General features: G+C 54.3%; 3 protein-coding genes across 8 annotated transcripts; 2 read left to right on the forward strand and 1 right to left on the reverse strand.

The window, feature by feature from the left end:
• The first annotated feature begins 4,022 nt into the window (after positions 1-4,022).
• LOC138689413 (dispanin subfamily A member 2b-like) lies at positions 4,023-5,256 on the forward strand. The gene is made up of 2 exons (XM_069804432.1): positions 4,023-4,258; positions 4,783-5,256. Exons 1-2 carry the CDS (start codon positions 4,073-4,075, stop codon positions 4,927-4,929), a joined length of 333 nt encoding a protein of 110 aa, XP_069660533.1. The 5' UTR covers positions 4,023-4,072; the 3' UTR covers positions 4,930-5,256.
• PGGHG (protein-glucosylgalactosylhydroxylysine glucosidase) lies at positions 5,240-24,415 on the reverse strand. Of its 6 annotated transcripts, none has more exons than XR_011328264.1 (15): positions 23,582-24,412; positions 20,112-20,379; positions 19,370-19,580; positions 18,380-18,815; positions 17,149-17,268; positions 16,820-16,951; positions 16,379-16,490; positions 15,080-15,152; positions 14,434-14,570; positions 13,483-13,616; positions 13,115-13,210; positions 12,531-12,628; positions 9,678-9,892; positions 9,450-9,589; positions 5,240-5,421 (listed from the first exon to the last, which is right to left on the reverse strand). XR_011328264.1 is itself a non-coding variant. In XM_069804428.1 (15 exons), the coding sequence occupies exons 1-15, from the start codon at positions 23,963-23,965 to the stop codon at positions 9,525-9,527; spliced, it is 2,346 nt and encodes a 781-aa protein (XP_069660529.1). In that variant the 5' UTR covers positions 23,966-24,408; the 3' UTR covers positions 9,390-9,524. The 6 variants fall into 6 exon arrangements, 4 of the variants coding, with proteins under 4 accessions (XP_069660529.1, XP_069660528.1, XP_069660527.1 ...); XR_011328265.1 differs by lacking the exon at positions 5,240-5,421 and adding an exon at positions 7,792-9,208; XM_069804428.1 differs by lacking the exon at positions 5,240-5,421 and having other exon boundaries at positions 9,390-9,589; positions 23,582-23,689; positions 23,825-24,408.
• LOC138689412 (interferon-induced transmembrane protein 5-like) lies at positions 5,485-7,460 on the forward strand. Its single transcript, XM_069804431.1, has 2 exons — positions 5,485-6,241; positions 6,850-7,460. The coding sequence occupies exons 1-2, from the start codon at positions 6,065-6,067 to the stop codon at positions 7,066-7,068; spliced, it is 396 nt and encodes a 131-aa protein (XP_069660532.1). The 5' UTR covers positions 5,485-6,064; the 3' UTR covers positions 7,069-7,460.
• Positions 24,416-24,722: the final 307 nt, after the last annotated feature.

A 24,722-nucleotide genomic window follows, 5' to 3' on the forward strand; every position in this document is an offset into this window, starting at 1 on the left:
CCCCCAAAACCCTCCTCTGTCTCCCCAAAGTGCAATTGGGGCTTTTCAGCATGGGGATGCCCCTCTGCACAGGGTCCTGGTGAGTGCTGGGAGGGAGCCAGGTGGGACAGCAGGAACAGGGTGGGCTTTGAAAGCAGGGAGAGCAAAGCCCTTTTTCTGGGGTAAATCCACCCGATCCAGGGGCTGCCGTCCCACAATGGGGAGGGGCAGGACAGCGGTGCTCTGAGAATGTGAACAGCCTGTTCCTGCTCTTACGGCAATGGCTTCAGGCTGTTGGCAAGGAGCCACCGAGCCCCTGAGCTCCCAGCCACACTGCCAGAAGCGAGTGCTGAGCAAGCGGTGGGACCCATGCCGGCCCTCGATGGGCCATGTAACCCACCGAGCCGCTCTCAACCCAGCTGAACAAGCCTCCTGCAAACCTCACGGTCCTGCATTCGCCTTGCAGACCCTTCCCTCCAGGCATGCAAAAGCCACCCTCCACCCCGCTGTTTCGCTTTTCTGCACCTTCCCTCCGGCACTTGCCCCAAAAGCCATCACCCACCACATCCCCTTAACTCTGCCTGGCCCCGCTCAGGAGCAGCCCTGGGAACTGAAGCACCTCCCCAAGGGCTGGGGGTGTGGGTGGGAGCAGGGCCAGGCAGAGGCACCCAGCCAGCAGCAGTAATGAGGACTGAACTTTGTCTCTCGGCTTTCTAGTGTCTCGTTTGTTCAGGTGCAAGGGCAAATAAATGAAATAGCTGGAAATGCAGATGGGGAGGTAGGGATTTCGGTGGGAGGTTGGCAGCAAGCGTGGGTCAGTGAGACACCAGCTGTAATCCCACTTGTGGCAGGGGTTTGTGGGAAATGGGATCCCTAAATGGACACTCAGAAATGAGGGACAAGGAACAAACCAGCTGTGCTCGGTCCGGGTGGCTGCCAATTGCCCCTGGCCAGCATCCCAATGCCACAGGTCCCTTTGCCTCCACACAAGCTGCAGAAGCAGATAATGCCCCATGGAGGGACCCCAGCAGCCCAAAATGGGGAACCTCTGCTGGGCTCCTGCCAGCAGCTTTTTCAGCAGCACATACATCAGGTGTTGGGACTGGGGTGCAAACACCCACCCAGAAAACCCCACTGAGCCCAAGCCCTCCTCCCTCCATCCCCTTGCCCATCTCCACCAGCCTCCCCGCTTCTCACAGCAATTCCTTAATTATCACCACAACCTAATAAACCTCATTACCAAGGTAATGTGTCACCATTACCACTTCCTTGTACCACCAAGGAAGTAGCTGAGAAGGGAAAAAAAAAAAAAGAAAGAAAAAGAAAAAAAAAGAAATCTCTATATTCGTGTGGGCTTGGGACAAGTGACGTCAGGGGCTGGGACTTTCAGATCTGCACCCAGATTACGGGGACGGCCAGAAAACCTGAATGCCTACAAGCGCAGGTGACGAACGCCTTTGCCCTCCTCCTGGTGCAAACCCTCTGCTCTTTCTGAGTGGGATAAAACCCATTTCTCAGAAAAATATGAGGGCTGAGTTTCCCTTTATCAGCCTCTCACTCGGCTTCCAGGAGCCAGCCACCAAGCAGGAAGGATGCTGATGTTTCCAAAACCCACATAGTTTGTAGCTCTGTGCCTTGGTGGTTTTTTGATTCAGACAGTTTTTATGTTCCTGCTGCTTTCTTGAAGCTTTCTTCTTTCTTTTTTCCACCCCTCAACCTTCTTTTGGAAGCCACAAGACTTCATCACGGCTGCAAGACCTCGTCATGGATGCCCAAACCAAAGAGAGGAAAAACCCCTTGAAACCCAACATGCAAACCCAGCAGTTGGGGGACCCCCGCTGCTGCTGCTGGTTTTAGCTTCCGCGGATGGGGATTGAGCCCTCGGTGGTGGTTTGCAGCTGGGGAGGGGGCTTTGGGGGGCTGGTGGGTGTCCCCCACCAGTGGCATGTCCCCGCTGTGACTGAGTAACCCCAGCGGCGCACCTCTGCCCTAACCTGCCCAGGGCAGGAATCGTTTATCAGCCCAAGAGGGCAAAAAGCAAAGAAGCGCAGGTGAGGCACCCGCCCCGTGGCATCGCCCGACCTGTGGGCATCCCCCTCTGCCTGCCCCGCAGACCGTGCCCGGGGCTGCGGCTCTCTCCCCCAACCTGGCCTTAAGCGCCCAGCCCACCCAGGGAGCCCACTCCACCCTGCAGCCCGTCCCCTGAGAGAGCCGGTGTGCCCATCCCAGTGCCCTGCGTGGTGTCAGGCAGGGTGGCCCCACCCTGGCAAACCCTTCCTCTTACCTATAACTAGCCCAGGCACCTGTGCACCTGCTCCTCAGTAGTGCCAAGCTGCCATGGAGAACTTCCCCCAGTCCATCAGCATCAACATGCAGCCCTACAGCAGGAACGGGGCAGGCTCCCCAGCCACCGCCTTCGGCCCCACCATCACCTCTTTTGTTCAGCCGGAGCCTGTCCCCAGCCCCCCGGACTTTGTGCTCTGGTCCTTCTTCAACACCCTGTACGGCAATTTCTTCTGCCTGGGCTTCGTCGCGCTCATCTTCTCCATTAAGGTGAGGTAAAAGTCACCCCCGCCCCACCAGTCCTGTGCCTGGCTCAGGGGTCCCGCCTGCTGCCTGCCCCCATACCAGGGCTCCCTAATCCCATCTCTTCCTGGCTCATCTTGTCCCACCCCACCGAATCCCATCCCATCTTGTCCCAAACCGCCCCATCCCCACCTCCATCCCCATCTTCCCCCTCCCGCTCCCTCCTGCCGCATCCAGCCCCACCACGCCGCTCTGCACCCAACATCCCCAGCAAAGTCACCGTTCCAGGGCCACCCATCCTCCTTTGGTGCTTTGGGAAAGGGGGACTCAGGCAGCGCGGCAGGTCCGGCTCTCCTCCCACGGGCTCGAGCAAGCCCCGAACCATCTCCTGCCAGTGGGGTAAGGTGGGCAGCCAGCTCCTGGCTCCCTCCCACAGTGCTCCTGAAATCATGGCAAGGCTTCGTCCCTACCTGAGATAAGAAACGGCTGCTCCCTTTTCCTTTATTACCTTGAAAGTGAATAATTTTTAATGGGCGCCTTGATAACCCCTCCGCCCTGCTCATCTGATACCTACCTGCCTCACTCGTGGGGGGAGACGTGCGGCTCCTGTGGGACCTTTCTCCCCACTCCCACTGGACAAGGGGGTGTCCTCAGGCACCTTCCTGGTGCACCCTGACTGAGACAACCCTCTTCAGCATGAACCCGTGGGGCGAGCTCAGAGAAAATAAAGCTCCTTCCCCACCCTTCTCCTTGGAAATGTCATGATTCTGGGTTTGGGGAGACGTTATTCCCCCCAGGCATCCCTACCTCAGGGGGCCGGGGCTGCCCGAAACTCAGATGAGCGGGGAGGGAGGGCTGAGTGAGGAAGAGCAGCAGGAAAGGGGCTTGGCAAGGGGGTGCCATGTCTGTGCTGTTAGTTAAATAGCAGCACACACACCCTCCCCAGGCTTCTGGGGTGCTCAGAGACGCCCTGCACCCCTCCCGGCTCACGTTATCTGCCGTCCCAGTCCCAGCCGGAGATGGCCACCGCCAGGCTCTGCAGTCGCTGCCGGGGAACCCGGGGCTCAGCGGGGGAGCTGGGGGGGGTCCCACCTTTCCTTGCAGCCGCCTGCCCCTCGTCTCAGCACCCTGAAACCATCTGCCCAGCCCACTCCCGTCCCTGCCCCACCTCGGTGCCGTCTCCGCACCCTTCGCTGCCAAGGGAGCGGCCCTCCAAGGGGGAAAATTTCGCTTTGGAGTCCCCAGAGTCCCCCCCGAGCCCCCAAGGTCCCCCCCAGAGTCCCCAGAACCCCCCCCCGACTCCCCACAGCTGCCCCACACCCGCCGGGTGGAGGTAGAGGGACACGGGCAACCGTGCCGTGGGGCGACCGTGCCCTGGGTGGCAGCCACCCCAGGAGGGGGACTGAGCCCACCCACCTCCCACCCGGGTGGCCCCGGGCCGGGGGCTGTCCGGCCGCTCTGCCCGCCCCGGGGGGGGCCGGGGCCGGGGCCGGCGCGATGGGGCGGTGCGGGGCCGGGTTTCGTTTCCCCAGCGTTCCCTCCCCTCGGCTGCTGGCTCGTCCCGGCCATGAAGCCCCGGCAGGCGGAGGTGTCTATCCCGCTGCAGCCCCCCGGGCAGGGGGCGACCCCCGCCGCCGGCCCCGACGGGCAGCCCCGGGACTACGTGGTCTGGTCCCTCGTCAACGTCCTGCTGGGCTACGGGCTCACTTACCTGGGCTGCCTCTGCTTTCCCGCGCTCGTTTTCTCCATCAAGGTGAGGGGGGGGGGGGGGGGCGGCCCGGGGACCCCCACCCGCCACCCCCGCACCAGCCCGGCTCGGTCCCCTGGAACCGGCCAAGCCGTCCCGGGACCCCCGGCCAGCTCCTCCTGCCACCCCCAGAGCCAACCCGGCCCGGGACAGCCGACACATCCCGACCCCGCCCTGACCCCGGACCCCCCCTCCCCAGCCCCCTCCGACGCCCCGATCCGGCCCCCCCACCCCGACCCGGACCCTTCCCCGGCCAGTGACCCCCACTCCCCGGGACCCCCCGACCCAGCCCCCTCCCCTGTCCCAGCACCCCCAGCTCCGGTCTCCCGTCCCAGGTGCCCCTGATGCCACCCTGCCCTGGGACACCCCCCCCCCCCCCGATTCAGTCCTCCCCCGATGCAGTGCCGTCCCCGCCGCCCCGAGCCTGCCCACCCATGCGTCCGTGAGGTCCCAGCACCACGTTGCAGCCAACTCCAGTCCGGCCCCCCCAGCCAGGTCGCCCCTAATGACCCCCCCATTTGCCCCCACAGGCCCGTGACTGCAAAGTACTGGGGGACCTGGAGGGTGCCCGGCAGCATGGCAACCGTGCCAAGGTGTTGAACATCATCTGCTCCCTCCTGCTGGTCCTCAGCGTGGTGGCCATCATTGTCATCGTCATCATAGCGACCACCCGGTGAATCAACTGACTGCCGCATGGCCACGGACCTGCTTGCTGCCACCACGTGGAGTGCTTCTCCTCCCCTCCTCTTCCTTCCCCCAAAATGTCCCCACTGGAGGAGCGTGGCGAAAGGGAGAGAAGCCCCGGCCCCTTGCTGCCCGCACCCCTGGGCATCCCAGCACAGCCACCGTGAGGAAGGGGAGGGGTGGGCCGGGTTGGGACACAGGGGACAGCCCCCCTCTTTTCTCTACTTGTGCGCTTCAGCAAGGAGCTCTTGGGCTTCCTGGGATCTGTGACACACATGTACATACTGTTGCCACAAATAAAGCTCGCCTGCCAAACCCAACTTGCCTGTTGCCTTATTATCAGTGGGGAAGAAGAGCGTCCTTGTGCATCTTCAGGGCAGCCTCCTCCTCCTCCTCCTGCTTCCAGCTCCACAGCGCTCTGCTTCTATCCCCACCACGGTGTGGAGATCTTCCAGTCCAGATCCAGATAAGTTTCTTCGTAAATGCTGAGGCATAGCAGAAGAAGGAAAGAAAAAAAAAAACCCACCTCTGTGTTTTTCTGGCTGTACACACCCCATCCCACTACACAGCCCCATCTCCTCTTGCTTCCAGGGAATCCTGTAGAAGTAGCTTTTCCAGATTTTGGTATTAAGTTGCCATTTAATGCATCCGACAGCCCGAACATGCTGCAAACGAGGGGTCTTCCTAGCCAAGACCACCTGGAGGGATTGGGCTGAAAGTATTGGTGTGAGCCAGCGCAGCCAGAGGTCCCGGCACCAAGGGTCTCTCTCATATCAGCCCCTTGGAGTGACAGTCACTTGGCTTCGAAGTCATGGCTCCATTCTGATGATCCTCCTCAGGCGCTCGGCCTCTCCTTTGGTGATGCTGGAACTGTCTGTGCTCCTCATCGCAGGAGGAAGGCTGGATATAAAAAGCGTGTAGGCTCACAAAACCAAGTTTGTTTCTCCTAGCTCCCAGCCAAGCATGTCTGATAACCACAGCCCAGGGAGGGCTGTAATTTCTTGGGTTTATATATAGAGGAGATGAGGCCGTGCCATAGACAAGGACTATATAAAGGGGACGCCCTGTCCCACTCCCCCAGCCAGGCTGCTGGAGCAGGAGAACTGCAGCGTGCCCCTCTCCGTGGCCATGGACACCTCCTACCCACGGGAGGACTACCTGCCCGCGCTGTCCCACAAGCGGGAGCCGTCTCCGACCATCCTCACCTCCTCGCCACCCCGCGACCACCTCATCTGGTCCATCTTCAACACCATCTACATGAACTTCTGCTGCCTCGGCTTTGTGGCGCTCGCCTTCTCTGTCAAGGTAGGGGCACCAAGTGGGGATGGGAGACTTGAATGTTTAGGGTCACCTGGGAGCCCTCCCCATGTTGGTACCAAGGGATGGCCTTCCCAAGGAGGCATAGAGCATCTGAAATAACTACCTGGCAGGGCTGGGGTAGGGAACAAGAGCCCACCACCCTCAAAAGGCTGGTTGCAGCTGGCACCATCGCCTGGTAAAGCCCCCCCATTTTTCCTGCCACCTATTAACGAGGCTGCGAGATGGCCTGGATAACCACAGCCTCCTGCCACTGCCAGAGGACCAACTGCTTCTTCCTAGAAGGTGTTGGGGGGCCATGATGCCCCCGGCCCCTCCACCCGCCATCTGGCAGGAGCAGCTCCAGCTGGACTGGACCAGGGTGGAAAGACGGGGGCAAGCAAGAGCTGGAGCCAGTGAGGCTCTGAAAGACGCAGAAGGGAAAATCCCAGTGGCAAAGAAAGCGGGGCGAGAGCGGAGCAGGAGCATGTAGAGCCAGTGCGGACTAAATTGCAGGCTGCAAGAGGGCCAAAGCCACGTAGCAGGGCTGGGGGGAGGCACAGGGAGGGAGCTGCAGGCAGCCCAGGCACTGCTGCCCCGTCTCTCGGCTGTTGCAGGCACGGGACCGGAAAGTGGCTGGGGACGTGGAAGCCGCTCAGCGCTTCAGCTCCAAGGCCCGGTGCTACAATGCCCTGGCCACGGCGGGGAGCGTGGTGCTGCCGCTGCTGCTTGCCGCCCTGGTCATCACGGGCGTCATCCACCTCTCCAAGCTCGCCCAGGAGTCTGTTGGCTTCTTCACCTACCAGTTCAGTGGGAGCGACGATGAGGACAAGTGACCGGTGGGCGACAGGTTTATAGAAATTCCTTCGCATGGCTGGTGGCCCCCCAAAAAGACCACTGGTCCAGCATAACCCTGCCACCACCCATCTCTGCCACCCAGGACCACGTCCACAAGCTTTCATGCCCACTGGGCAGCATGTGGCTGGGGGGGGAGGCAGCCCCACAAGCTTCTCCCACACCATTGCATCTCCCCTCACCCTCCCCTGCCTGGTCTAGCACTCTTAGCCCTGCGGTGCCCAACCCCAGCTCCTGGCCACGCTTCTTGGGGCAGCTCACTTATTTTTGTTTACCCTGGTGTTTTTTTAACTCTTATCCTGTATGGAGCACAGCATCCCTCCAGCTTCGGTGATTACTATTTAAATCATTAAACCATTTCACACATCACGAATCTTCTCCGTGCCTGTGTGCAGTGCAGGGGGGGGTGCTAAAGGAATAATATAAATACAGCTTTTCCACTCTGATCATGCTCTTCGCAGCCAAGAGAAGTAATAATCTCCGTGAGCCTTAGAGCCACCCAGCGACTGACAAGGGGAAAGAAGCAGAAAAGTTTCTTGGCCCTGTGGGGACATGCTCAAGTAGATGAGATGTCATCCCCTCCAAGGGGAGCTGAGACGTGCAAACTCATTGCAGTAAAGCAGATGTCCCCCAGCAGGTCCCCAGGCAAGGACAGAGGGGACGAGCGCAGGACGCAACCCCATTGCTCTGTGCTATCTCTCCCTATTGCCCTCCCTGGGCCAGAGCCAGCTCGTTTTGGTAACTGGACTAAAAGGATGCCTTTTTAGGGGGAGGGGAGACCCCTTTTAACACCATCTGAGATGCAGCTCAGAGCTGAGCTTTATCCCCAACCCCATCAAAATCCAAATCCAGGTGCAGCCCACAGGGCTGTTATCAGGGGCGAGGGAACGGAGGGGTGCCTTTGTCCTGCCCTGCTGCTGAGGACTGCTGCTAATTAGGGGTTGGGTGACTTTTGACAAGGCCTGATGGAGAGCCAGCATAATTATAAGGTGGGGGAGTCACTTTGCCTCCTTCCCTAAGCATTCCCACATGCTGCCTGTAGAAGGGAGTGGCTGCAGGGCTTTTTATAAACTCCGTGGGATTCAGCTGAGGTTGCTGGGTTTTTCTGAGAAAGTACAGACCCTGGCAGGGCAGGGAATGCCTTTGACATCCCCTCACTTTGACCCATGTCTGCTCTAGCAAAGGCTTGGGGCTGGGAAACAAGGCACCAAACCCACCCCCAGGAAGGGGGATGCAGGAGGGGACAACGCTGCAAAGTGCAAGCTGTGTGTTGGGGGGGCATCGTGGCCCCCATTTGCATGTGTACATGGGCACAGCCCTTCTCCTTCTCTCCCTCGGGGCTTTCTAGGACACCGAAAATGCCTTTAACAAATACACAGCAGGTCTGTGCTTGCCCTGAGGCTGCTTAGCCGGAGGAGGACTCTGCTCAGACCCCAGAAAAACACTGCACTTACCATCTGATATAATATTAATGATAACTGATGCCTGGGCTTCCTGTAGCCCTTCAAATGTCAAGTTAGAAGGGCTTTAACTCCAAAACTGCTTAAAAAGAGAGATGATAATGTAGATAACACGATAGGGATTTTATATGCCAAATAACTCAAAAGAAAAGGAGCTGTGTGCTGCCCAAATGGGGCTAAAATGCTTTTGGCTGTGTATTTTGTGACTAACATTAGTGCCAAAGTAACACTCAGCTCCAGCCTTACTTCCATCCACCCTGCCACGCTGCCTGCTGCCCCATGCTGCCTTTACTGAGTTTCTCATTATGGGGGTCAGCAGGATTTGGGGTGTATTAAAACCCCAGAGGCTGCTGTGCGTCGCAGCCGAGGGATCCTCGTCTTTCTGCTCGCTGGCAGGTGGGACTGACATGGCAAAGCAGCGCTGGCTGAGCCTCCATAGCCCTTTGAGCCCCCGGAGTGACGCAGGTGGCTGGGAGAAGGTGAGGACCAAGCCAGGACATGCCAGAGGAGCTGGGAGACAGTGCCTGTACAGGCTGGACTAAATATAGATCCATTCAGCTTGGGGCATCCTTATAAATGTTTATGCTTTCAACATCTGCAAGCCATGGGTGTTTAGAAAACTGGTTTAAAACAGTCGCTTTCAGGCTTGATGTTGTCTCCTCTGTTAAATGAGAGATGTTGAAGGCATGTGAATGGGAGTCAGGGGGTTCAGTGCCGCCTGGCACAGACAAAGATGCTCAGCATCCCTCAGGGAGCTGCTGCCACCCCAGCCACAGGGGAGAGCTCTGAGTCCACCCGCCTCCCCCTCCCCAGGGCCACAAAGACAGACAGTGCACACAGTCCCATGGGGGCAAAGGGTTTATGGCACAGCCTAGGACTGCCCCCTTCCACCCCACCTTTACCTTCCCCCTCCGCCGACATCCACTCTTCAACTTGTTTCTGCTTCTCTGGTGGGTAAAACCTGGATCAGCCAAGGTTTAAAATATCTCAGTGGATGACTTCTGAATCCAGCCGGCCGCCATGGGGATAGAGATGCTCTGCCCTACAACAAAAAACAACCCATGTGAGATATGGGAATGGTTTCTCCCTAAATTGTCTTTATTTTAGGAAGCAGACCCAGGTGATGGTACCTTCACGCAGGGGAAACCGCTGCCCCGACTCCTCCAGCACAGCTTCCAAGGGAGGTGCCAGAGGGTCCTGGTGAGACTCGATCACTTTGATCCTGATCTCTTCTTTGGCGATGGTGAACTTCAGTTTGTTGCCAAAGTAGGAGACACCGGTGATGTTCAACTTGTTGATGTCATTGGGAAGGGCAGGGTTGAAGCAGAGGCTGGACCTTGTGATCCTGGAAAGGCAGGAGCACGTCAGTAGTGGGAACAAAGGGTGGCCACAAAGGAAAGGAGCTTTGTGGGGTCGGTCACCTCCACAGGCAGCACAGCCTCATACATCCCAGATGCCCCTCCCATTACTCCGTGTCTCTGCGGGCAGAAGGAGTCCTTGGTGTATCCCAAGGATCTCCAGGCAATTCCCAAACACACGGATGAAGCATGTGGTGAAGAGCTACTCAGGCCATGATTACACAGCCCAGCACCCTAAGGTGTTCCTGTCCCCCTTCCAGTTCCTCAGCTGGGGTCTGTGATTTCCATTAGGTTGGATTTTTTTTTTTTTTTTTTTAATGAAAAAGAGAAAAAGAATTTTTTTTTTTGCTTCCAATGCGGCTCCAGTTCCCCACTCCGGTTCAGAGGTCGGCTTCAGCAGCAGCTATGCTGGCAAAACTTCAGGAATACCCTGCTCTGAGACAGGGAGGGGAATGGAGCACAGGAACAAGCAGAGGTGCCCATGGACCCCAAGCAGGAATTGCCATTGAAATCTGGTCACACGAACCTAGGGGCGCAGGCTCTGGGCCATGTACTGGAACTAAACTCCAGCCACGTAAGGAGCTCAGGAGATGGCTGTAGCTGGGATTTTTAGGATGCAAGTTTAGCTTTAGCCCAAGCACCTAGCAGCAGGTATCTGTTCTCACCTGCTGTTGCTCTGAAAGCTGTATGATGCTAGCGAAGAGATGGTGGGAGCTCACCTCATGCCTGGTGAGATGCTCCTGGAAGCCCTGCTCAATTAAATCACGAGACACACATGACCACTAGCACTGTCCCTCTCCTCTGTAATTTGCCACCTCAACAAAGATGCGTCCACACAGCTCGGTTTTCACTTTCCCTCTGGGCTGTGACCAAAGTGCATTGGCACGGTGACCTTCAGAAACCCACATCAGCTCCCACTCCCACCAGTTTCAAAGGCTTTAAACTCAGCACCACTATATGTCCTCCTTCACCGAAAGATAAAAATCAAGCAAACAGCTTGAATCCTTTCTCCAAGACTTTACCCAAAGTCAAGCAGAGCCCATTTGTGTGTTTTGGCTTTGGGTAAGAAGAGACAATGGCCACTTATCTCCTACTCAAATCTTGACACTGGAGAGCTCTTGACCATAATCTCCAGCCTGTTGAGAGGGCTCAACAGACTGGAGAGGACTCAAGAGAGGCTTAAAACACTGGAGAGCCTCAGGGGCAGGCCAATGCACCAGCCAGGCTCTGTGGCTCACAACAGGCAAGGCAAGAGCGCAGCCTTGAGGGCTGCATAAATGTCATCTCCACATCTGCGGAAATTTGGCTGGAGCCCCAAAGCCTGTGGCTTAAGCCTGTGCCAAGAGGGGCCCAACCTGACACACAGAGCATCTGAAGACCTTCAAGCTTTGCAAAAACTGAGATTGAGGTTTTCAGCTGGGAATATGGTAGCTCACACCCAGCTCCACCAAGAAACTGGTGGGTTTCTCAGCAGCTTCTGGCCACACACATGGAGTAAAAACACATAGTTAGTACTAGAAGGTTTCAATGGAAATCAAAAGGCTTGTCAGTTTGATCCATCCTCAATTAAACTAAGAATATGCTCAAGAGCCCATTGCTTCAGGGTTGAAACCACCGGGCTGCTTTGGGTACTAGACACAGCTTTGAAATTACATGAACAGCTTAATGTTTTTTCTAAGATATTTTAATGCTGTGGCGATGCCAGCTGAGCACTTTCCTCCACAGAGGCTTGCAGAGCCACATGTGTGCAGATGTCAGATTGCTTCAGAGGGGCTGTAGAAGGTCTTTCCACGCCACATCCAAAGGAGATGGGATGATGTTATAGCTAAGCCTGAGGACAGACTTAGAGAATGACATTTAGCTTCTCAATTGTGCAACTAACTCATCAAGTGACCCAGAGAGAGTCTCTTACCAGTTCTGAATCTGTTTCCTGTCTTTAAAGTGGGACTAGGCCTACGGCAGCTCAGTGCAGTGGTAGAGGACTGGGGTCTCCATTTACAAAGGTCTGCTTCGAAAGGCCACAGTGTATAAGGTGTATTAAGAAGAAGTCCTGTATTTGCCTGCAAGGTGCTTGTACAGACTTTCTCTTCAATTAGTTAACAAAAAGGCCAATGTAATTGGTGGATCATAGTCTTTAAGCTTCATCCACACTTTGTGAAGAAACCAAAGCTACAACCGCCTATGGAGCAGGCAGGTCTGGATGTGTTTCTGACATGCAGACATCAAAATGATACAAGCTACCCACAATCCCGAGATCATACAGTGATGTCCCTCTTCACTGAGGGTGTCAACTAGTGTTGAAGAGCTCATTGTTGGCCTAGCTTTGACTCCTTTTGAAGCCAATAGCTTTCAACACTGATGTAGTTGGAGGAGAAATGGACCAAAGCTTATCATTTCTGATAACTCCACCCTGTTCTCCACCAGTGACTAACTGTCCCTAGTATCCACAGTTCATCCAGGATCATTGACATTCCTGTTTGTTTGTTACCTGCTGGGAGTTTTGGAGGATATTCTGGATGTTGCAAGTTCCCTTCTTTTTCATAAGTAAAACCACATTGCTCCAGCTAAACAGTAAGGTTTCAAGTGACACCTAGTTGCTAAATGTAACATAACATAGGGGCTCACCTGAACCCTGTGTAGCCAAAGAGGACAGCTTGCAAGAATCCACCCATCCCGGTCAAGAAGTTCACAGCTCCTGACCCATCTGAGTTCTCCACCCAGATCTGCTCCAGCAAGAGAAAGAAATGACTCAAGAGTTGCATTGGGACTTTTCATACAGTTTTGTGGATTTGAATATGCTTATCATTGGCACTGTCACATATGTGGGGTGTTGCAATGACCATGCCCATCCTGGCATGAGGCGGTGGGTGGGCTCTGATGCATCTCTAAATACCACCATCGCCATTCCCTTTGCCATCCCTGGCAAGCAGAAGGAAGCCTGGGGCGAGCATGATACTGACCCTTGGCTTTGTATTGCCTGGTAGGAAGCAGATGCCTCCTTACTGCTCTTCGGAAGCATACAGAGAAGAGACAGAGTGTGCTACCACCTAGTTAATATAACAATAACCTAGTGACCCCACATGCAGTCAGCATAGGCTCCAGTCCAAGTGATATCTCTGTGTGACGTGACCTACTTAGGAACAGGCAAGACAGAAAAAAAAAGAGGCATTTGTCACAGGGAAGTACCCATGACACGACACACAGCTAACCTTGAAGGGCTCTGTGATGTTGCTGAAACACTTGTTCAGTTGGCTCTGGGCTCTCTGCACCTCCTTTAGCTCCAGCCAGCCCACTGCAAACATGCTCTGCAGGAGAGAAAAAAGGCCTTTCACCAGCTCCTGTCTCCCCCAGGGGTGACAATACAGCAAAGGCTCCAGAATGACACCACAACTGGCACCCTTCTGGCCCAGAGCAGACATGTGCAGCACATGTCTCTAGCTCTGCACTGCCCACAATCCCTTAGAGTTTAAAGCAGGTCTGAAAAATCGTGCCCACTGATGGGGCTGGCAGTGACTAACTCGGACAGAAACAACCACCTCATGGATGAATCCCACCTAGGCTTTGCTCCTCTCCTTACCCAGGTCATGGCTGGCCCATCCAGCTCAGTGATGGGCTCATACATCTCCAGGTCATTTCTCCGGACTTCAGAGCTCATGGGGTACATCAGTGGGAATCCAAGCAAGACAACATCAGCTTGTTTCACAGGTTCACCTGGGAAAAGGAGTTGGTGAGACCACGTATGCCAGCTGGGAGTAGATGGCAGACTGATTGTCTATTTATTCATACGCTGAACAAACCTGACTCACACAGAATCATAAACTTAGAACAACAAAGGCCACATCAACAGGGGGAAGGTAGTGGAGCTGCAGGGAGGATAACTCCTTGCTGCCTTGCTAAAGGCAGAGCAGAACAGCAGCTTATGGTTTGTCCCTGGTGCCATGTTTGCTGGAAGCTGTGTCAAGGCAGGACGCTGGCACAGCCCTAACATGATGGCACCCAGACTGCTGTCACCTAAATTTCATGTGCAAAGAAATAGCTCCCACGACACTATGCACCCACATTACCCTGCCTCTAACTGTGAGAAAAGGGGCACTAAACTGGGTATGCGTTTCTACTGGAACTGGCCCCTTCACTTCCAGAGGGCCCAGGGGTGCTGGAAGGACAACACATGGCACTTGACCTTGGAAAGATAGACCTAACTGTCAGCAATGGCTTCATAGCAACCATGTCATCGCAGCCTAGTACTAAAAGTCTCTTCCTACTCTCTGTGTTCCCAAATTTCCTAATTTTATGAGCCCACTAATGAGAAATGATCTGCCAAGAGGCAGAAAACACATCTACGAGCCAGGCTCTCCACACTGGCAACCCAAATGCTGCACTTGGGAGAGCAACACTAGAGATTTTTTTCTTCGGCCAACCATTCAGCCACTGTTCCCCTCTTTGAAAAAGTCAGAGTCCCCACTTCTTGCAGGCTTAAAAAGAAAGAGCAGTGGACAATTCAAAGCTCTGCTGCTGCCTCTCCACTCACCTGGGCTGTAACCATCGTACTCAGGATGATATTTCTTCTCTGCATCAAAGGGCACTTTGATTTTCTTGGCACAGTCCACCCACTCCTCTGGCACAGGGATCAAGAAGTCCCGAGCAATATCAGCTGCAAAATTTAAGCTGAAAAGAAGCAAGGAACAATGCTTTATGTCAGGCATGGGTGCCTGTGACTGCCTCAGAGAGGGGAAGAGAAGAAAGGGAACAGAAAGAACTAATTGAGCCATAACTGCAAAGAAACAGCTACTCTGAAAGAACATGGGTCAAAGTTTAAGCTTGGGGTAATAGCTTTCATTGCTGGAGTAGGGAGTCCATTCCTCTAGCTTTAGATGTCTCCAGCTGGCTAATTGTATAGACACCTCACAAAATGCAGGGAGAGAAACCCTCCTGTGAAGTGGAATCCCTCTCAGTCTCATGCAGACACCTGAAACAGGTCAGACGAACAACCACGGGACCACCTACTTCTTTCTGCTGACTGCAAAGGCAGGCAAAGGAGACGAGCTCGGGTAGAGGTATGTGAAGAGAGGAAAGGTGTATCCCACGTGGGAGCCCTCCTGCCTCCTACCCCTGCCATGTTGCTAGGCAGAAAAGAAGAGAGATGAGCCAGTGCTTCAACAAGGCATGCGCGTTACCTCCGCTGGGCCACGGCGTTGGTGTAAACAGAGTTATCAACCCGGTAATGATACTCATCTGGGGGCATGACACCTGGAGAAAGAGGAAGGGGACACTTCACACCGCAGCAAACCCAAGGTTTGGCATGGCTTTGTGCCCCTCCTCAGGGAGGTGGCACAAGGAAGGGAAGCTCTCCCGTTGCAGGGACACCTGCCCACTTGGCAAGGTGTTGCCTCCCTGCTTCTGGCAGGATCCCACAGTGATCTTGGTGCAATGCTCAATAGAAGAGAATGTAAGTGATGCTTGTTGTGAAGGAGAAGCAAATTGGCTTACAGCTTTGGCTGACGGGCAGTAGATACCTCAACCTGAGGGCATCTCCCTCACTTCACAGGCAAGGTGACCTATAAATTCTTTCAAGTCATTCAATCAAGTCATTAAATCTTTCCCTAGCTACACGCTCAGCTCCTTCCTTTGCTGCTTTTGTGCAGATTGTCCCCAGGAGGAGAGATGGCCACTTCCCAAGAGAAACATGAAAATAGACAATTAAATATGTGACTCCTTTGGGGGCACTGGGGCTGTCTCCGAGGATCTTTGCACCAAGAGCTAGCCTGCAGTAACCCCAGGGGCTCTTCTAGCTCTGATCACCCCATTTTCATCGAGACCCCTTTGCCCTAACCCAGCCTTCTCCTCTAGAACCTTCTCCCACAAACACATCTTCACTTCTCATTTTCTTCCTCAGTGTCCCCTTTCAGAAGCAGCCCATCACTGGTAACTTGCGCTCGTTAACATAATGTTGCTTCAGCAGGATTGCTGCCTGGGGAGAGACCCTTTGCCCTGCCAGACATATCAGCAGTTGTACTTGTTCTACACCAACAGCACCAGATGTCCTTCAAGGGATTAAACTCCTGCAGATTCCCTGGGGGATTTAAACTCAGGTCTCCTAGAAAAGACTTAGAAAAGTCCTTCCTCTCTAAAGCCCTTGCACTCTGTTTTCTCTAAGTGCCACCAGTCACAACAGCAGATCTGAAGGCACCCATGCTTGCGGCATCAGCTTGTACCACTATGGAAGGAGACATTTAGACATCATGTCCTATGAGTGGCAAGGGGTTGAAAGAAAAAAACAACCAATACCATGGCATTGGACAAGAGCCAAGCATCTTGCCTTGTGTTCGTACAGACACAAACATTATCTAGGAGATATTCTAGAGGGCCAGAGTCTGAAGAACCCATGCATTCCCATCCAGGTCTGACTGGAGGGGCTCCGAGCCTCTGCTCACAAACCCCTTCCCTACAAACAGGTCTGGCAGTTGCAGAAGTACCTTTGATGTGGTAGCATTGTTCCTCCTCGCTCCATACCATCCTGCTGCACCAGTACTGAGCCACAGCATCCACCAGCTTCCAGCCTCCATCCTCCCTGAATAGCTTCTGGTCCTGGAGGGAGCCAAAGCCAGAGGAAAAACAGGCACATGAGGGAGACCCAACCAGACCCAAACTCAGCAGAAGGACAAGAGCTCTAAGGAGATGGATGTAGCAGCAGAAAAGGTCAGAAAACTGGCCTGGATTGAGGCAACAGGATGCTGAGCCACCCATGAGGAGCAAGGACAGAGGAGGCAGGGCTGAAGAAGGGACCCTGGGGTGCCACCAGCAATTCTGACAGGAGCAGACAACAGCAGAGTTTCTCTGGGAAGGGACGGTGACAGTCACCAGATGCCCTGCAGGCCTTGCCACTGGGCCATGCAGGTGGCACACGCTCCCTTTACCTGCGTGGTGCAATAATACTGCTCAAAGGCCATCAAAACATCCCCAGTGACATGGATTTCTTGGGCTCCATAGATCTCTTCAGGGCAGACTTCCCGGCCGGTGGCTGCGCTCTCCCATGGGAACTTAGCACCCTGCCAGGAGAAGACGTCCACGAGGCAGCTGAGCACAACGTCTTGAGATGCTCTCCCCTGTCCACCACCTGTGGGCAATGCCCTGCTCACAGCCCCTGGCTAAATCTAGAGCCAGAGATGAAGAGCAAAGCCCAGCTGTCCTCCCAGGTGGCAGTGGCCGGGTTGCATTGCCCTCAGCCCAACATCTCTGTCCCCACCTTGTAGCCTTGCTCCTGTGCATTGCGTAAGGCCCCTTCCAGTGTGCGAATCCGGTACTCCAGGATGGCTCTGGCAGCTTCAGGATAAAACAGCAGAATGTTTGGGAACATCCAGGTGTCCTGGAAACATCCAAGAAAGACAAGGTGGTGGGATTGCCTGGTGGGGCACCCAAATGCTCCCACCAGTTTCACCCTTCAAGTCCACCTCCATGCCAAATGCTCTGACTGTGATTTTGCTACTACTTAAAGGTACTGTCCCGTGGGCTCATTAAAAGGGATAAATCCACAAGGGACTGCTTCTGCCCATGCCTGCTGCTCTCTGGTATCTCCCTAGGATGATCTCAGCAGGACCTCCCTCTCATCATGCAAAAGAAGGGAGGCAGGAGTCCTCCAAAGCCAGAAGCTCTGGAGAGGGTCAAAACCACACGCAACACCAGGAAGAAAGCACACAAGGTCCACAGGACTGAAAAGCCCTTGCCCACTGAAAGACCAGACTAGGTTTAGCACAGGAGCCTCAACACCACCCAGCAGCGTCTCCTGCTCACCCCGTGCAATGGTTTTTCAGCTGCAGAACTGTGCACCCAGTCACCGTGGCTGCTCCGAGAGCAGATCGAGAGCAGATCGCAGCCTCTGGCTGAGGCAAAGCCACCCAGCCCAGCCGGTTTATCGAGTACACACCAAACCTACGTTTAAAAGCTGAATGACCCCATCACAGAAAACATTTCTGGTTTTTCAGTGGTTCAGGCACAATAGGGCTCGCTGATGCCACCAAAGCAGGAAGGAGAAGGGCAGGTTTCAACTTGCTTTATTTTAAACAGCTAAAAGTTGGTGGCCGTGCTCTAAGCTGGTCACTGAAGCTCCCTTGGGTGAGCAACCTGAACTATCTTAGCCCCATGCCTCAGCTTGGGGAAGGGGTCTGCCCTGCGGTGGGGTCTCTCCTGGCCCCTCGGCCTCACTGGCTAGGCAGCAGCCCCAGGCACCTAGCTTCAATTTTGGCAATTTGCCTTTGATTTAGAGGACAACCCAGATAAGTAACTCCAGGGACCAAACTGGGTCTGGGCAGCCGTTACAAAAGGAGCAGGAGGATGCTCTCTAACAAGAGGCTGGTGCCAAGGTACCCCTACTTGGGGGTAAGGAGAAAGCCGTCTCCTGCTGGGTCTTCTCCGAGTCTTCTCCATCCCAGTCACTGTACAAAGCCCCCAGGTTACCAGCCAGCATGACCTCCACCCACCTGGTCCCAGAAGACGTGCCCCCAGTAGTCCTCGCCCTGAGTGCCATTGGACAAGCCACCAGGGCTGATGCCATGGAAGAGGAAGCCTGGGTTTCCCTGGGGTGGGATGGCACTCAGCAGGTAGTAGAGACACCCGTAGAGGGCCTGCCTCAAAGGCAGAGGTCCATCCAGGTCTATGCAGCAGCCTCGCCACAGCATGGCCCACGCATGGATGTGGGAGGAGTGCAGGGAGCCAGCAGCGATGAGGGCCAGCCCTTCACTGTAGCTCCTCTTTGCCTCCTCTTCGCTCTCAGCCACAGCAATCAGGAACTCCCAGGATCGCTCCCGCTCCTCCCCATGCAACGTCAAGGTTTGCGGCACAGGAGTCCAGAGCATGTGAACTGTGGGACGGGGTCCCCCCTCCACCTCAGGAACCAGCGTCTTCCCGTAGATGTATCTGTGGGAGACATCAAGCAACCAGGGAAGGGAGAGCAGAGTAGGTGGGACTCCATCACGTCCACCCACTCAGAGGGGACCTCACCCAGCTGCAGGTATCAGGCTCCCATTCCCACCCAGGGTGGAACTCCTTTGTCCCCAAGCTTCAGCTCAGCTGCTGTCCCACCCCCAAAGTGTAGGAGAGTGAAATGCATTACGACTGGTCCCCAATCCCAGCAAGCCATTTTCAGAGGCCATCTCCTCCAAACTCGCCATCTTCCCCAAACTCCTTTCTTTGTAATCACATCTAGTCCCTGTGGCCTTTGTTGCTCTTTTACATGTTGGTAAGTACTAATTCTGGAGTTGCAACTAATAAAAATATTTCTATGCTTAATTTTGGGGTTTGTTTATACCTGCCAGGAAGAAGCAGATTTGCACAAGCCTCCATGCTTCTTACCATTTCAGTCTAGCTCTAGCCTTACTTTTGCAATTTATTTCCTAACGGTGAGCAGGGCAGCGTGCAACAGCCCATGAAGGATGTATTCAGGGCAAGGTCCTCCCGTGATCCAAACTCACTGTGCTCCTTGGAAATCTGGTCCTTGGTTCAGGTCCAAGTCCTGGCTCTTTGGCACAAAAGGAGTCTGGAGCTGGACCGTGATGGGTTGGGTGGTGTGAGCTGATCGCCAGATGGTGATGCTGAAGGCCATCAAGTGGACAAGGGAATGGTGAGCATAGATCTGATGGGTGGCTCCATAATCTGTTGCCTGAAGCACATGGCTGAAGGTTCCTGTAAGCACAACGAGAGCCGTCAGCCTTTTGAACCATCAGGTCCTGATGTTCTGCCCCAGATTCCCATTTCTGCCCTATCTACTGGTTCCTACTGACAAAGGAACCATCTTTCCCAAGTCCAGATCCAAACACAGCTTTTGACTGGACACCACTGTTAACATACCGAATCTGGCTAAGCCACTGAGGAATGATTTGTGCTATAAAACATTTTATCAGGCTTCATGATTAAACAGTGTTTGCCAAGCCTAGCTCCAGCAGGGATTGAGATACAGTCTGAAAATCACTCTTATTCTCACAAGAAAGGGGAATTTGCCACTTGCTCCCACATGACTTCAGAAGAACACCACCCCTCAGGCAAACAGAGAATGGGGAGAAGATGCGACCTTGTGGAAGAGCCAACACAGGCAAAGAGGGGTTTAACTTCTAGAAGAGGGTCACCAGCAGTTAGAGGGAAAGAGCAATGGGTGCCCAAGATGAAGATGTGAAAGGAGGCAGCAAAGGAGATTCCTGCCCGTGCTCTGCTGTTTACCTGTCCAGGTGTTCAAGGTGAAGGTCTCAGCCAGGCTGTCCGCACCAGGCACCATCATCCTAACATTAACAGGGCTGGGGATGTCGGCACGGTGCGTGTCTCCCACCGCCCCATTGTACACACCGTTGATGTGGAGGATGTCCCGGTATACACGGGTGCCCAGGTAAGCATTAGTCACCGTAGCCAGCAGCCGTGGGTCTGAGGGCAGAGAAGTGGAGGTGAACACGGCGGGGTCCTCTTTGCCATCAGCCATTTTCATCAACCCGAGCTGCAGAACAACAACAGAGTCAGGTACAAGGGCTGAATGGACAAAATTGGGACAGGCTGATCGTGGCCATGTTGGACGCCAGCCGAAAGCAAGGGCTGCAAGCTGCTTCTCTCTCTGTAACCTGCCTGTAACAACCCCGCCATCAGCAAAGCTGGCTGCTCGCCTGCTTCCAGCCCCGTTGCACTCCTAGGGTCTCCATTTCTTATAGTCTCCCTTCTGATCACCACCAGCAGTTTTCCTCCATCCCAGCTTTCCTCCCAGTGCCTGGGGCAGCTCTCCTCCACCCAGGCTCATTTCCTCCTTTGCAGCTTCCCTTGCTCTCTCTCTGCTCCAGCCATCTCCCAGCCAAGCAAGGCAGCTCCTCCAGCTCACCCAAACCTCACCGACTCATTGACTTTGTTGCTTCCCCAGTTTCCCCCCCTTTTCCCCTTCCGCTGCCCTCTCCGTGACAGGATCTCGCCAGTTTCTCCCAGTACAACACAACCACCTTCCTCTTCTTTTCTCCTCTTCCTCCCAACACTATTCCATGACACTATTAAACACTCTTCTGTGGCCCCAGCGGCTCCCCATCTCCCAACTCACTGTACCCCTGTGCTCCTCCTCACTCTTCCATCTCTAGCTCAGCTTCAGTTACTGGCTTGCTGGGCTAGGAGCTTTTTATTTCATTGAGATATATATATAAATATATATTAAAAGATATATTTATACACAATATATAAACAAATATATGAATATATATTAAAGATATAGACACATATAGACACATGTAAACAGCACCTCACAAAAGGAAGCAGTAGCTGGTGGCTGGCAAAGCTAAGCACTAGAATAATATAGAAACGATAAAGTAAGGCACTAAGAGACTCTCCAAGCAGAGCTGGAAAGCCAGTCAGGGGGGCACAAGAGCAGGGAGAACATGCCCAGCCCAGGCTGGCAGTCCCCAAAATCCCCTCCGATAGCAGCTAGTTGCTGGCAGCTCTCGGGGTTGGCTCTGTTTCTTCATGCCAGGCAGTGCCTGAGATTGAATTGTGAGAAAAATCCTCTTCCTGCCTTCAAGAAAGTTAAAACAAAACAAAACAAACACAAAAGGGCTGCAGAAAGTGAGGAGGTTAGCTCTTGCCTTTGGTCTAGGGCTGAGAGTGAACTCTGGCCGTGGGGCTCCCGTGCGGGGAGGGGAAGGACGGAAGTTGCCCAACTGAGAAAGAAGGAAGGAAATTACTTTTTTTTTCTCCCTCCTTAAAAAAATAATAGTAATAAAAAAAATAAATCTTGACAGGCAGGTGTTTGCCCAGATGAGCTCATTGCCCACAGCAGAGACCACAGATATGCTGGGGCTGCCCTGTGCTCTGGGAAAGGAGGAACCGAGAGAGAAAAACCAATCTCCGATGATTTACCATCTAAAAGCTGCCTGAGAAATGCGGCAACAGCTCTGGCGGAGAGCTGCAGCTGCTTTCCAGCCAGAGCGCGGGAGGAACAGCACACACACCTCTGCAGCAGGAACTACGTGGGATAACCGCCCTTTGTCCCCAGCCACACTCTAACCCTTTTCCTCGCCTGCTTTCAGACGGAACGGATCCAGACTTCAGTTCTGGCACGCTTTTCCCGGCTTCCTTCCCATGATCCCTCTGTCCCCACCGCAGCGTGCTCTTCCGGGCACGGCACCGGTGCCAGCGAGCACCCTGCCCTGACTTCCCGCACCACAGGGGTACTGCTGGCTTCTAGCCCCACTTCTCCCAGCTCCTGACTTCTACCGCTTCTAAAGCCCAGTTACAGATGGAGCAGCATTTTACCATGCTGTCCCCAAAGAGGGGCAGGTCACCTGCCATTACACAAGATGATGCCCATCCTTCCCTGGGCTGAGCTCCACCACGCACCCGGACCACGCCGTCTTGGACCCAGCACCTGTCCCCAGCAGGCTCTTCGCCCTGGCGTGACCATGCCCAGGCTCTCACATTGCTGCAACGTGGTTCTCTGAAGAGATCCATGACCGAGTTTGACCGGTGTGAGTCCTCGAGACGGTCACAGTGCTGCATGCGTGTCCTCTGACCGTGGCAAAGGCTCAAGCTGTTTCCCTGCAGACCATTTGGAGCTGGCAAAGATCCTGCTGCCTTCTGTCGCAGGCAAGCCAAAAAGCAGAAGCCATAACTGCTGAATGCAATGGCCAAAATTCACCCCACGTCATGCCCTTCAGCAAAGGGAGGTGAAAGCCCCTCAAAAGACACTTTCATTCCCCATCTAACACAGCAAGTGTAGGACAGCACAGAAGTATTGTGCTACAAACCCAAGCTCAGAGGCAGAGGGGGCAAAGGAACAAATTACTGTGGATCCAGGTGGATATTCCCCCTGGATCCCAGATATGCCTCCAGCTCACTTGTCAATGCTTACCGGAAGATGGAGGCTCCCAGATCCACCTGTTACTTGATCCTATGTCTCTTCTATCTCAAAGCCTTTCCTGCTCCCTTCCCCACGCTCTAAGCCATCTCCAAGCACAGCCCAAGCGTGGGGCAGCCCCAGCTTTTACTCATCAGCTTTCACACTCCTGTAGCAGGAGCATCTTCAGGGTTCCCTACTCAGCCCCCATCAAGCACTGCCCATGCCTCTAACATGTCAGAGGGGCTTCACAGTGGTTTCGCTGTCCTGCCCTGTGCAGAATGTTTGGTCCTTGTAGAAACGAACCTCTCTCGGCAGGAAGATCTGTGGCCCTGTCCTCGTGGATCAGGGGAGGCACGGAGAGTGCTGCAGCCAGATGCTGTGCCTCTCTGACTGACCTAATGCCTCTGCCCTGGTGCTCAGAGAGGAAGATTATCTTATTGAACAATCCAGCATTTACAGGATAGATATTATACATCTGTTCTCCTCTCTGTAAATCCACAGAAAAGCCAATGTCCAACTAGAGCCAAGCTGCTGTCAGCATTAAGGAAGTGAAAATGTGTTTCCTCGGTCCAGAAGCAGTGAAAAACACTGTGTCTCTTGCCTGGCTGCTGCTTGGGAAAGGCGAAGGCTCCTCACCGCTTCCTCCTGAGTGAGGTGCGACAAGTCCCTCCAGATTCAGCCTCAAGCCCACCACTGCCAGCCCTAAAGAGAACAGATACAGCCATCGACTGAGTCAGAAGGAACAGAAAGAAGGTCAGAGACTGCACTGGAAACATGAGCTTGTAGGGAATAAAATGGGGGGCACAAATAAAGGCAATGTTGTTTGTCCTACCTCTGGGTCCAACGCTGCTGAACAGGAGCAAAGAGAGGGTTTTCCATGGGCACATGTGGTATCACGTCCTGGAGTGGCCTTCCTGCCAGAAAATACCCAGGGAGGAAGCTGAGGAAAAAGAGGAGGAGCAGCAAGGGTGTCCAGGTTAAGAAAAAGAGCTGCTGTACACCTTCCTTTCCAAAACAAGGGGTGGAAAGGGTCAAAGAGTTCTCCTGTGTCAACTACTCCTGGTCTTTCGCTCACCAGCTTCCCAGATTCACCAGGAAAGCAGACGAAGAGGCAGATGCTCTCTGCACAACAGAGCCTTCCTGGATCAGCGCTGTTGCTGTGGATACCCGAGAGAGATGCCTTGGAGAAATCCAGCAAAGGGCAGAGACCAAGCATTGATGTTTGCTGCCAGCTCTACTCCTTTCATATTCAAGGATCTAAGCTCATACCTTGCCACAGCAAGTTTAATTTAGTCTTTTCTTTAATCTTCACAGCCGCCAGCTGGTCCAGGCAAGGGCTGAGTCTATGGCAGAGGCAGGGACACCCACCCCACCAGACAGCAGGCAGGCTCCCCCCACACGCTTCAGAGCAGAGACCCCACCAAGGCTCTGGGGTGCGAGTACCTCCTCTAGCAGCCACCAGCACAGAGGTGAAGAGCATTTCACTCCCCCAGCTGACCCAACAGGCATGCACTCTACTTCCTTTGCTTTATTAAAGGAAAATTGAAATATTCTTTTTCAGAAAAGCCCTTTCTCACAGCAAGCCAAAACCTCCTCGAATTCTGCCATAGCTGATCTTTCCAAGTAGCTGATCTTGCTGTGGCCAGCACAGGGGGGTTCTGAAGGCTTCCCCCCCTCCCCTTATTTATCTGCACAGAATGATTTTCTGAGTAAGTCAGGACACAGACAAGTTTCTCTAAGCATTTCAAGGGAAATCTGCTAACCCCATGGGAGAGATTGAAAGAGTTAATGTCTCAAACATTGCGGCGGGGCAAGTTCTGCTTGAAGACGAGCTCTGCGTAACAACAAACCCTGCACAGCGAAGAACCAAGTTTAAAAGCAGCCGCTGAGCACCCACCAGCACTGACTTCAGCGACAGGGCAGGGATGGAGGGAGGGCGCGCAGCTCCCCGCTCTGATAAGCTGTTCTGATAC

This window comes from Haliaeetus albicilla, chromosome 16 (genome assembly GCF_947461875.1).
Source record: "Haliaeetus albicilla chromosome 16, bHalAlb1.1, whole genome shotgun sequence".
Lineage (NCBI taxonomy): Eukaryota > Metazoa > Chordata > Aves > Accipitriformes > Accipitridae > Haliaeetus > Haliaeetus albicilla.

Excerpts from the sequence above, each read along its gene's own strand:
- LOC138689413 (XM_069804432.1), top strand. The coding sequence starts at position 4,073 with ATGAAGCCCCGGCAGGCGGAGGTGTCTATCCCGCTGCAGCCCCCCGGG. Across the intron at positions 4,259-4,782 it reads CGCTCGTTTTCTCCATCAAG|GCCCGTGACTGCAAAGTACT; the intron begins GTGAGGGGGGGG and ends TTGCCCCCACAG.
- LOC138689412 (XM_069804431.1), top strand. The coding sequence starts at position 6,065 with ATGGACACCTCCTACCCACGGGAGGACTACCTGCCCGCGCTGTCCCAC. Across the intron at positions 6,242-6,849 it reads CGCTCGCCTTCTCTGTCAAG|GCACGGGACCGGAAAGTGGC; the intron begins GTAGGGGCACCA and ends CGGCTGTTGCAG.
- PGGHG (XM_069804426.1), bottom strand. The coding sequence starts at position 23,965 with ATGCTTGGTCTCTGCCCTTTGCTGGATTTCTCCAAGGCATCTCTCTCG. Across the intron at positions 13,617-14,433 it reads GTACGATGGTTACAGCCCAG|GTGAACCTGTGAAACAAGCT; the intron begins GTGAGTGGAGAG and ends TCCTTTTCCCAG. Across the intron at positions 13,211-13,482 it reads ATGGGCCAGCCATGACCTGG|AGCATGTTTGCAGTGGGCTG; the intron begins GTAAGGAGAGGA and ends TCTCTCCTGCAG.